General features: G+C 47.2%; 1 protein-coding gene across 2 annotated transcripts; it reads right to left on the bottom strand.

Annotated features, from left to right (window-relative positions):
• Positions 1–1,016: 1,016 nt before the first annotated feature.
• Positions 1,017–8,882, bottom strand: P2RY1 (purinergic receptor P2Y1). Of its 2 annotated transcripts, none has more exons than XM_030494953.1 (2): positions 8,355–8,882; positions 1,017–7,781 (listed from the first exon to the last, which is right to left on the bottom strand). In XM_030494953.1, the coding sequence occupies exon 2, from the start codon at positions 7,711–7,713 to the stop codon at positions 6,622–6,624; it is 1,092 nt and encodes a 363-aa protein (XP_030350813.1). In that variant the 5' UTR covers positions 7,714–7,781; positions 8,355–8,882; the 3' UTR covers positions 1,017–6,621. The 2 variants fall into 2 exon arrangements, with proteins under 2 accessions (XP_030350813.1, XP_030350814.1); XM_030494954.1 differs by having other exon boundaries at positions 8,282–8,658.
• Between the last annotated feature and the right edge of the window lie 3,787 nt (positions 8,883–12,669).

The raw sequence follows: 12,669 nt of genomic DNA, 5'->3' as shown, positions 1-12,669 counted from the left end.
ACTTGTCCCTCCTCTGGCAGCTCCAGCTGAGGGTCTGGGCCCTTGGTCCCTGCTCCAGGATTTTGCCTCATGTAGTTACTGAGCCAGAAAGAAGATGACAGGAACTGTCCAAAGGTCCCCCGAAGCAGCCGTGCTGCTGTGGGAAGCTGGGATGCAGGAGACAGCAGAGGCAGGGTCCCAGCATCCTGCGCCTGGCCCCTTGAAGCCCCCTGAACTCTGCCAGCAGCATGCCCAGCCGAAGGAGTGGGGTGCCTCTGGGCACTGCAGCCGTCCCACGTGAGTAAAGAGGGAAGAAGAACAAAACTCCATGCTGTGTGAAGTTAGGGTAGCTGCAGGCAGTGAGACAAGTCAATGGCATGAAAATAGAGGGTGACATAAAATCTGAAATACCTATACTGTCAGGTAAGGTATGGATAAAAAAGAGGGTTAAATATTCGAATTGATTTTTAGATGCTAAGCCTTTTAGGAAGGAACAGTCGCTCTGCATCCTGCAAAAAATCAAAATGCAGCAGCCATTGACAAAGAGGAAAAAGGAAAGTTTCTGTAAAGATAGATTTAGCTTTGTACAGATGAGGTGGTGAACTGCAGGCTGTCCGATTGCAGTTGCACGTGTTGGACAGTAACCAGAGGAATAAATACCCAAGAAAGAGCTGCTGAGGAGAAGGGAAAGTGGGACTGGGAGGAGGTTCTTCTCCAGCCAAATGCTGGAAATGGGAGCGGTGCTGGGGGGTGCTGGGTCAGCCCTCCGCCAGCCAAACCACACACGTATGTACTTCCTCTCTGTTGTGAGGTGAGTCGTTCACCTGCCACCTGTGGACATGCTGTCTCCTAAAATCCTAGAAAACGAAGCATCCTTCATTTAATCACTTTGTTCTCAGTTAATCCGCTTGGTTCTTCCCAAGGTTTTAAATTTTATATGTTTTGCAAATCTTTTATTATCTGTTCTTAAGTACATATTGCTGCCTGAATAATCACTTGGAAACATGAATTAACTGCAAGAATACAAAAGGCAGAAAAAGTGTTTCATAATTTTATTGGAGCAGTTTCAAAGTGAGGTTGCTAGGTACAGTGCCAGCAACTCTGTGGCTGCAGTTCTGCTGCCACTAAAAATAGTTGTAACTTCAAAAGCCATGCCTAACAGTAAATGTACATGCAAAAGTACACCTCGTGCTTTATTAAAAAACAAAATCCTTTTATTCATTAAAAGTATAGACAAATAAGGGGATTATTTTACTACTATATAATTAAAGCAGTTACATAACCTGAGCTTAAATACCAAGTAACACTATCTGCGGATATTGCAATAAAATTTCACTAGTATTTGCACAAAAATTGAACTCGCTCAACAATATTAAAATCACAGTACAATAGAAAAATAAACATTTTCACGTATATCCTTGAAACACATTGTAACTCACGGCCACAAAATAAGTAGTGGTTTTAATTCACAAGTCGTATATCTTGAAAGTATTTGCAATTATTGTGCCTATTGAGTTAGGCTGCAGAAATACTGTTCTGCAGCAGGTTCTGATTCAGTGCACAGCACCTGAAGTTAGAAATAATACCACAAATGCAAGCAGAGTGAAACAGTCCTATTCAAGCAGCTACAGTGTGGCCTTTTTTTTAAAGTCAAGGGCTTTTAGTGTCTGTCTAAACCAACTTCCACCCAAAGTCAGTGCTTCCCTCTGCAACTCTACTGGTCCCAGTGCTTGCACTATCCGCAGCTGCTTAACACGGCTGCTCAGGAGCTTGGAATAAATTCTTCATATTCAAATTCAACTTCAGGCTTATAGCTGCCTTCAAAAATTGTACCCAAGGGGAAGACTAACCACTGCAGGTAACAAATACAAATGTATAGACTTGAAAAATAATGAGCTTATCACAAAAATAAGTAATACCTGTGTTAAGACATCACTCTTTATTAATATTTTTGTTCTGGATCAATCTGAAGAAAAAAACTAGTGACAAGGGGTGGGAAAAAAATATTCCAGAAAGGCAATTAGCAGGTTTTTTGCCTCGAGGCACCTCCATGGCCAGTGTCTTCCACTGCTACAGACCTGACTCTCCAGGTAGGACAATCTGTGCGTGACAGTGGGGAAGAACAGCCCCTTTCCGTGGTGGCTTCTGCCCAGGTCTTAGCAGGACATGTGCTCACTGGCCTCCAGACAGGCTGAGCCGGGCAGCCAGAGCAGCCACAGTGGCAGTGCCTGCTCCCCAGGGCTCCTGCCACTCGGCCGAGTGCCCGGAGCTCTGTGTGTGTCCATCCTCCTTGTCCTTCCTCATCAAGGAAGACGAGGATGCCAGGCTTAGGAGAACTTGGCATGGCCCTGGAGCTTTAGTCTATGGGCCCACACTACAGGACCAAACCTTCAGCTTCTGTCCTATGTGAACAGGAAAGCAACAGGATGCTCTGCGGCGTTCGCTTGTGGGCTGTCAGCCATAGCAACAGCCCTGCAGCTTCCCACAGCCACCATCCACAGGGTTGTGGGGGAACTCAGGTTGGGAGGCAGCTTGCCAGGGCATCTAGTGCAACCTCCTGCTGAAAGCAGGGCCAGGCAAAATACTTCTGGTTCCCTATGTCTGCTCCTTAATTCATTAACTTGGTGTCATATAAACTGGATTAAAATACAAAATCCATGGCGCTGTGTTACGAAAACGTACAACTGAAAGCAGCTCATGTATAGGTTTCATACTTACTTCGAGTTAAAAGATTGCCATATGCAAGAGTTAATGGGCATAAATGAGAAAAAAATTAACCCTATGAGCTGGAAGAAGCAAAATATAGCTAATGAATAATGATTTGTTTTGGTGTGGATCATTATAGAATGCTTTGGCAAAACTTAAGCTTTTAAATAACTACTTCAAACCTTTTGGTGTGTTTGTAGTTATTAAAAGATTCCCAAATATACCCAGAGAAAAAATAGGTTAAAAGCATAACCACGAAACCATAGAAGGTTTAATCTCATTTGCTAGTTGAAAGCTAATACAACACAAGCGAAGGTAGAACTTCTGGTGGTCTTCCTGCAGTGAGACAATGAGCTGAATCTCATTCCTAGTAAACAAAACACAACCCCTCGTCATCACTGATTATTAATTAACAGCCCAAAGGCTGTAGCTGAGATTGAGTTCCCTTTGCATATTGGATACATCAAAAGGAAACTCCAGGCGAGTGGCTTAGGAAAGGCTTCTTTGACTACACCCATCACAGAGGATTATAGATAAACACAGGGATCACCTTGGGCCTTTAAGGCTGGTGGACTGACTGTCTTCCACAAATACACAGTAAGGGTATGTGCCAAAAGGCAAATATTTAACAACAGCCTTGCAAGTCGCCCAGGAGGTAATGGCTCCATCCATCACACTGCCTGGAGAGGAGCTGCTTGGGTTCATCCACATGGTGTCCAACAGACACCATTCTGCCATGTTGCAGGTAAAAAGCAATCACATAGGAGAAGGTACGAATTTGATGTGATTTTGCACTGGTTCTGACTACTCCATGTCTAATACAGCGATGCTTAAAAAGAGAGCAGGAGCTTTACATGAGATTGTAAGGCTCAGTTTCAAGTTCCAGCTGGATTTGGAGGAGGCTGTGACATCTCAGTATGTGTACAGCAAAGAGTTGCATTGGAGCAGGATGCAGTTTGAGGTGTTGGCTCTGCAGATCATGGGATGCGAAAGAAGGAAAACAAACTGCGTAAAATGTGTTTAATGATCCTTCTCGGTGTTTGGCAGGAGGCTCCCATACACTTCCGTGAGGTGAAGATGCTGAGTGCAGCTGCCTGCTGTGGCTGATCACCAGTCAGAGCCATCTTCATTAAATGAAGTATCAGGACAGACCTCAGTAATCAACTGGCCAATTGCACAGTCCTTTTCAGTGAGTCAAAGTGAAAGACAGAGCTTTTAACAGTTCATGAGGAAAGGAGAAAAACATCGCAGGTGTCCAAGACCCAGAAGACTGCAGGAAAGATAATACAACACTGGCAGTGCTGTCCAGAAGGTGGGTCTCCCCAGCAGGGCATCCATCCAGCTGTGGGTCTCTCCTGCATCACACCCAGCCTGCTGCAGCTGGGCCCATAGAACGCTGTTGGATTTCATACACACTGTAATAGTGAGCCGATTTTGCCACATTAGAGAGACATATTGCAAAACAACTGTAAGGAACTCCATAAGGACCAACCTGGGCGTGCGGCTTCACATTCTGCTGTGGCTGTTCAAGATCTTTTTTCAGACATGAATTAGTGGAACATTTTATCTCCTAACTGAAAGAAAAATGAGGAATAGACCACGAAATGCCAGGAAATGAAGATGATTTTAGACCTACAGAAGCAGATTCAGAGAATATCCTATTTTTATGCTTGTTCTCCATTTAATTCATCTGCTATTCCAAACAAGACATGCCTCAGTTGAATGAAGTCTCAAATAATCACATAATAGGAGAAGTCATTTATTGTGAAACAGGCTCATTCTCCGGTGATATAAATAGGCTGTGCTGTTCCACAGTCTTTTGTCAGTAGGGATTAATTAGCAATTGACCCTTGGCTGGAATGTCTTCACTACCTCTACATTTTTCATCTTATAGGGCTAAATGAGAGCTTAACACTGCTTTAAGAAGCTATGCTTCCTAAGCAGTAGTTTAATTTATCTCTAGGCTATAAATCAGTAGCTTAATTTATCACTAGGTTACATATCAACAGTGAATAGTCAGGGTGGAATTGAGTTTATTATAAAGATGTTCTGCTAGAAGACGCAGTATTACAGTGATTGAACCATGCTGTTAAATTTGCCATTAATGCCCAATTCTGCATATGAACACTGAGAACCACACTTTACAAACTTTACATTCAGCTTTCTAATAAATAAGTTCAATAAATAGGGAGTTTGCAGATTAAGAAGCTGTACATGTGAACACAAGCTGCTTTACAATGTTGTCAAGAAATAACTAGAGCTATTCTTGTTTGTTACCAATCACTGGAAATTAGTAAGTAAAATGTAAATATTTTACTATGAAGACTGGAGGAACAAAGATCTGTTAAAATCACTCTTAGGATTACACAGAACTTAAATTTTGTACACTAAATGTATAATTCAGAGCATGCTGCACACAATATTTTCAAATACATTTCTTAGAAATATGAGAAATGAGTAAGACTGCCCATGTAAGATTTTGACGCCTGTGCTCTGACCACTAGCTCTTGTGTTACACAATATTGCAGTTTGGCTAATTTTGGATGACCTATTCCACATTTGGAGAAGATATACAATGAAGGGCCAGATTTAGTCTGTAGTACATTGCAACATCTTGTTAATACAGTGATTTATTTGTCACAGTACAAAAAAATTAATTCGCAACTATTTTATATATATATAATATAATCCATTTATATTATCCATTTTAATAACTATTTTCTTGGGAAACAACTCTTATGTTATCTCTAAAGATTGCCAGGAACAGAAATACTCTTGTACCAAATGAAAACGCAGGCAACTCAAGCGACTGTAGTTTTACTGCTCCGAAGGTACAGTTATTTTCAGCACACACATTTCTCACATTTTACCCGTAAAGACCTCCAGCAAGGCTCCCAACACCAGCAGTCAGGTGCTCGCGCTGCAGCAAGCTGTTGGTCAGCCTGTGGGAAGGGCGGCTCGCCCCGGCTCTGCAGAGCTCACCGGGCACTCCCCAGACAAGCCCAGTCCATGCTCAGCCCTGTCCTGCAGCTCCTCCGCTGACAACGCGCTGGCTTTCCTCAGCACAGAAGGCAGGATCGGACCATCAGCTGCTCAGAACCAAATCACCTCCCCACGCGTTTGCACACCGACATCTGTTCACGAAACACACCACTATGTGCACGTGCGAAGCAGGCGCCTGCCTGCACCAGCTTCTAGCGAGACCTGCTTATCTGTCTGCCAGTGGCCAAGGTGTCAGTTCACCTGGAAGCCAATTTGCCTTTAAGGGTGGTCCAGATTTTTCATGAACAACCATCGCAATCTGAAAGCATAATCATGCACACATCAGTAAGCCTACCTTTTGTAAAACACCAGCACTCAAAGGAGACTGAATCAGAAATTCCACCAAACTACCAAATAATTATCAACACTAGATGAAGAAATAATAAAACTATAAAGGTGAGATAACTGCATCATGACTTTGATTTAAATACTTGTTTACAATGGCAATGTAAATTACAATGTTTACAATGATGAGCGGAAGGCTAGGTATGTGGACTGAGCCTCAGAAGAGATACTGCTCGTTCTTATTTTTATTTCCTATTTTTAAAGAGAGGCTGATTGGGAACATTTTTTGAACGTGGGAGACTAAGTCATTAAACCAGAAGCACTTGGATTGCTTTCTTCCTGTAGGGGATTTACTTCATTTTACTTTATCTGACACAAGTCAGAAAGAAATGAGAATATCGTAAGGAGAAGGAAAAGCAGAAATTTGACAGGTTATTTTCCATTGAAATTCCTCCACTGATTTTGTTAAGCTTTTTCTAAGATCAGATAATGAGGCTTTACCTAAAACAACTTTGAGAGACTGGTAAGATTTTCCTCACACGTTTGTAGCACTACGGTGTCTCAAAGCGGAGGATTTTTTCAAACTATTCCCAAATCTTTCACATTTGCTCACAAACTGGTATCTCCGTTCTGTTTATACTCTGATAAAATATTGAGAGTCATTTCCTCACTCTTGGACTGCACATTGTGCTCACTTCTTCTGGACGATTTCCTGGTAGCCCTGGAAAGCCGCCTTCGAAAGGTATCGCCTGCCAGAAAGTAAAGAATAGGGTCGACGCAGCTGTTGAGGCTGGCCAGACCCCTCGTCACTTGGTAGGTGGCATAAACCTTGTCGTTGAAGGCACACATTTGTGGAGTCTGAAAATCCACTCTGGCTCTTAGATTTAAGGTCTTCATCACGTGGAAGGGAAGGTAAGACACAGCAAAGACTGTCAACACAATAATAACCAGGTAAATCGACTTTCTCCTGAGAGGAGAATTGTCCAAATCTTTGTAAATCAGAGCTTTCACAATGAGCCCGTAGCAACCAAGAATCAGTATGAATGGGATGCAGAACATAAACACCGTGGTGCACATGCTGTAAATGAAGTAACTTCTCAGGAAATCATCAGCTGTTGTGTCGTAGCATGTTGTGGTCTTATTCTTCCTTATCCCCGTTCCCGAGTAGAAGAGTATTGGAGAAATCACGGCCACCACGATGACCCAGACCAGAGTGCTGATGTACACTGCATTCTTCTTCTTCAGCCTCCCCAGCGACTTCAAGGGGTGCACCACGCCTGTGTACCTGTGCACACTTATGCAAGTCAGAAACAAAATGCTGCCGTACAGGTTCACGTGGAAGATGAACCTCTGCAGCTTGCACATAATATCTCCGAAGATCCAGTCTGTTTTATTGAAGTAGTAAAAGATGAGGGCAGGCAGAGTCAAGACATACAAGAAATCGGCTAGTGCCAAGTTGAACATGTAAACCGATATGCCGCTCCAAGGCCTCATGTGGAAGACAAACATCCAGATGGCCACGCTGTTGCCCAAAAAACCAGTGATGAAGACCAGAATGTAGACAGTGGGCAGGTAATAGAACTGGAAGCCGGTTTTCGTCAGGGAACACTTGGTGGTGGCATTTCCCGCAGGCCAGCCACTGCTGGATAACAGGTTGGGTTCAGTTCCATTCAAAGCAGCAGAGAAGAGAACTTCGGTCATGATCCTTCTGCCTCAGTCACATAGGTCTGAGGTGAAGCAACAAAGTCTCTACGGGAACCGTAACGCAGCTAGAAGAGAAAAAAAGCAAAGAAAGCCTAACTGGAAGACAAAACCTGCCCTGCTTTTCTTTAGAGGGTTTCCAAGCGGCTGTGCTCAGCTGAGCGTGTCCCCCCCGCGCAGGTCGGTCTGCGTGTGGCGCGGACCGTCCCCTCCGCAGCACCCGGACCCGCCGCACGCCGGGAGCACGGGGACAGCTCGGCGGGTCGCTGCCTTGCGCCGGCCAGCCCCTCTCGCGGCCCCGCACGGCGACGGGGCAGGCTGGGCGGGAGCGACATGACGGCGGGCTGCCCCGGCGGGGCTGGGGAAAAGCAAACGGCGAGCGCCGCGACGGGGCAGCGGGAGCCGGGCGAGCCGGGGGCAGCCGCTCCGCCCGCGCTCCTCACGCGAGCACCGCCGCCCCGCCCGCCTACGCCGCGGCCGGCCCCGTCCCTCAGCCCGCCGCCCGCCCGCCGCCGCTCCGCCCGGCTCCCCAGGTCACTTCAGCCCGCGCGGCTCCCCCTCAGGTCACCTGAGCGCGCCCGGCCCCGCTCCCCTCCGCTGCGCCCCAGCCCGGCTCCGAGGAGCGCCGGGGCCGCCCGCACCTGCCTCCCACGGCGCCCTCCTCAGCCCGCGCTCGCCTCTCCTCGCCGCCGGCAGCGTCCGCCCGACGGGGGGCGGCGTCCCGCCCGCAGCTGCCCTGGCCGAGCCGGCTCCCATCGCCGGGCAGGGCAGGGCAGGGCAGGGCAGGGCAGTGCGGCCGGGGGCAGCGGCTCTACGGCGCCTCGGGCGCGGGGCACCCCTCCATAGCGTCGCCGCCACGGGGAGCACGGTCGCAGCCCCTCTGCTGCGGGAGGCAGCGCGCCGGCCCCGGTCGGACTGCGGGCGGGCGGGACGAGGCGCCGGCTCGGCCCAGGGGCGCACCGCCCGCCCCCCGCACCGCCCTCGCAGGCGGGCGGTGCTCGCCGCTCCCCGCCCGCGGCACATGGCCGCCGGGCCGGGCCGGGGGCTGCCTGTGGAGTGCGGGGCGGGGCTGGTGCCGGTGACACCCGCTCTGGCCGCGCCCGGGACGCGCGGCTCGCAGGGACGCGGGCGCCGGCGGAGCTGCGGGCGCAGAGGCGGTGGCGCAGCACGCGGGCGGGCCCGCGCGGCGCGGAGGGCGTGGTGCCGCCGGCGAGGCCAGGGACAGGCGGCCCGGCCGGCGCGGTGCCGGACCCGCCGCGGTGCTTGCAGGCACGGTGCCGGCCCAGCCCCGGCCTCCCCGGCCGCCGGGGCAGGTACCTTCCAGCCCTCCGCGTGATGGACACTGGGCGGACACTGCGCCTGGGCTGAGCCCTCTCCGCCCCTCACCTTCGCTGGAGGCTGCCAGCAGCGCGGCGCAGGCGGCTGCCAGGTGTGCTGCTCCTGAGCTGCTGGGAGCGGCTGAACGCCATTCCCTGATACTGCTTTCACTCAACGCTTTGAAATCCGTTCTGCAACCCAGTTTAAGCTACACGAACATGTTAATTGCTGTAAATGGAACAGCTGAGCAGAAATATGCTCTACTGACCTCTAATTAAGCTCTATACATTTGGCACTTGAGTCAGAATACGATTATTATTTATTGTCGTAGCAAAACACAATCTGCTGGTTTCAGCCATTTCTTCCTTGTTCACATTTTAGTTAAGATGTGTGGTAAGTGATACATGAGCTAGTCATATCTGCTTTCAGCTAAAAGCTGCATTCTAGACTGAGGATTATTAGTACTTCATGAATATGTATTCATTTTTCAAACTCTTGAGTCTGTCTAAATTACAAAACTACTTTGCTGGGAAAGCTTAATTGGGAAATCAGCTGCTTATTGTACCCCTGTAGGAATATGCAAGTGGATGCAGATGGAGTTGCCAGCCTGGCATCTCTTCTGGGGCAAGTTACACAGACTACATTAAAGCAACAGCTTAAATTTTGTAAATATAATACTTTTTCTTCTTGTATATTAGGTTTTTTCTTTCTGTACTCACCCATTAACTGAATATTTACTACTTTGAAGTGGTTTGTTGTGGGTTTTTTTTAATATAATTTTAATGTGAAGAGAAAAGAAAGCGAAAAATGAGACAAGAACAGCAACACCTGTAAAATCTTCGTAAAGCCCGATGTTCAAAACTGTTCAGTGGTGCCCTCTAGGATTTTAAAGTGCTAGTGAAAATTAATCCTTAGCCTCGGCATTCCCACAAGAGAAAACACCCAACCCACAAACCAGACATACAGTGAACGCAGTATAATAATATCAAGCCCACCATGCTCGTTTATGAAAAAGCCATCTTGCTCCTCAGAGAATCAGCTGCATGGTCCAAACCAGTTTATTTTAATAAAGGATGTGGATCATTGTGTAAAAAATAATAATAAAAAAATACAAAGTAATGCTATTAGCATACAAGAAGCCTTTTAGTTTATCTTTCCCTTTCTAATTATTATTTCATTAGTGATTTTCTCAGTCCCATTGCTAACACGTAGCTTCTCTTGGCAGCTTCTTTGAATTCCCTGTCTTGAGCAAATTTTGAGTCATACCAAAGCAGCGTTAGATAGCATCAGTAAATATGCACTATGAACTACAGCTGGTTTTCCTTGGTTACCTAAGCAGCGCCATAAATCCAAACTGTGGAGATGAAAGGTCAGAAGAGTAATTCAGAGAGCCCACTGCTGCCTGGTGAAGGAGGCATTTCTGGGGATATGAGACAGGCTGAGGTGCAGGCAGCAAAGCCAGGCGCAGGGTTGGGCCATGGGGACCCCGCCATGCCATGAGCAGGTGCTGGCAGCACAAGTGGGAGCTGGAGCAGGCAGGAGGACATGGCTGTATGTGCTGGGTTTGACCAAGCACCCATGGCAGCGTTCGCACCAACCTCAGGCTTAATGCTGACATGATGTCTGCCAGGGCAGGAGAGACAACACCTGATCCAGCATGAAGCTGTGGCTGCATAAAGAGGTGACACCTCATCTAGCATAACGTTCCTGAAGGACTAATATGCATATTCAAGGATGAATACAAATGTATAAATACCTGAAGGCAGAAGTGAATCTGCACCAAATCCATGCTTCACATCCTTCAGCTGCAGTACTATTGATCTGCTACCAAAAACTCCAAGCTCAGATTTACAATCTGGTCTGAGAGACTTCAATTTTTTAGTCTTCTATGCCAGGGTAGGATTTTCCTAGATACCTGGCTAATCCCCATAACTTTTTTCTGAGTGTCATCTCATTTTTCAGTAACTTTCTGGAAGGGCGGGCACGTGGAGCAGACACCGTTGTGACGGTGTTGCTCACATTGACTACAACCATCGAGCTACCTCCCTGCCCCAGAGCTGCTGATGGTACCCTTGAGGGTGTAACATTGCACTCATGCATCATCTCCCGGCTTCTTCTGAGAAAGAACCTCCGACATCAGAAGATTAGGTGCTACCACACACTGCAAACAGCAGCATCTTTCCAGAACCACACTCACCTTGCCTTACAAGAGGGGAAAAGTGCCATTTCTCTTTTTATGCTCATTTTCTGAATCACTGCCATTCTTGCCTGCTTTTTGATCCTTCCTCACATACCTCACTTCATCCAGGCTTTCCTTTTCCTTTTTTATACGCCCCTTACTGTGACTGCTCATCCCTTGCCTGTCCTAACAAATCTCATCTGTTGTTTCTGCCTACTCTACTTTTCCCCTCTTGTTACAACTTGGAGTCAGCCAGGCGTGCTGAGGGAGGGCAGAGGCATGCAAAGGGCAGCGACCCTCGCTCCTCACCTGCTTCAGTGGCACAGTGGACCTCTCAAGGAAACCGCTTGCCCACTGCATGGACCCATGGAGCCCATGCTGTCTAAGCAGCTACATCCCTGCTGCTTCATCAGCAGCCTGCATCTGAGGCTGCCGGTACTCGAAATGGAAATCTCACATACTGGTTTTAACAGTTTGCGCATTCTGACTGCAGTGCTTCAGCTATGAAAGGTCCAGGAGCTTACATGAATAAAGAACGAGGCATATTTTTTAGCAGCCATACTGTTACATGCCTTCATACACAGCCAGCAGATTAGTGTCTTCCTGCTTGTACCACTGATCTGTTCTTATTTTGGACCACAACCATAAAGCATGTTGCATTAGCACCTTTTCCTCCAAAGCTCTAGCATATGCCTTGTAGCTGAATAGGTTTCTGTCTGGTATAGCTGAAGCTGAATTCCTTCCAGCTTTGCCTCTTAATGCACTTTCTTCAAAATCTGGGATTTTATACCACTGATTTTCATTAAACTGAATGTTTTGTTCTGTTAACAACTGATTTAACTGAAAAGGATGATGTATCCCTAATGAGGAATGAAAGCATGCTTGGGAGCAAATGGAAATTCCCAGTCAGTCCAATTAAGCTCTGAACTATTGCAGCATCTGGGTGTGCAAAGGGAACGGTCTGGACATAAATCCAGCTGTTTCTACCTGTTGGGTTTGGTTATCAGGAAGACTTGGATGCAGATTTCAATATTTCAAAGTGTCCTGGTATGAACAATGGGCCCAAACCAGGTGCAGACTGAGGGGCTGGTAGAAAGAGCTCCATAAATGATCATCACAATGCCTGCTCATAACGAGGGTAAATATACATATATATATAGTGTATAAGCCGCTCTGCATCTCACTCGAGAGTGCTGCTGGAAGGGGTGGGTGAGCACAGAACTGGGAGGGTGAGCTGCTCTCTCTCTGCAAGACATCTTATTTGCTGCAAAAATGCCCGTTTCTTATTTTACCTGAATTGGCTTGTAACCTACCTGTTGGCTTCTGGTGAGCTTCATTCCCCTTTTCATTAGGAAACTCGTTAGGTCAAATAATGCTTTATCATGCTATGTTTTCTTTCTTCAGTCTCTGCAGTTCTGCATCTTCCTTTTTCATTTGTCACAGGAGATGGCATCTCTTCC

This window comes from Strigops habroptila, chromosome 8 (genome assembly GCF_004027225.2).
Source record: "Strigops habroptila isolate Jane chromosome 8, bStrHab1.2.pri, whole genome shotgun sequence".
NCBI classification, from domain to species: domain Eukaryota; kingdom Metazoa; phylum Chordata; class Aves; order Psittaciformes; family Psittacidae; genus Strigops; species Strigops habroptila.
Note: the sequence above shows the minus strand (reverse complement) of the source record. Positions and strands in the feature narration are given on the sequence as shown.

Excerpts from the sequence above, each read along its gene's own strand:
- P2RY1 (XM_030494953.1), bottom strand. The coding sequence starts at position 7,713 with ATGACCGAAGTTCTCTTCTCTGCTGCTTTGAATGGAACTGAACCCAAC.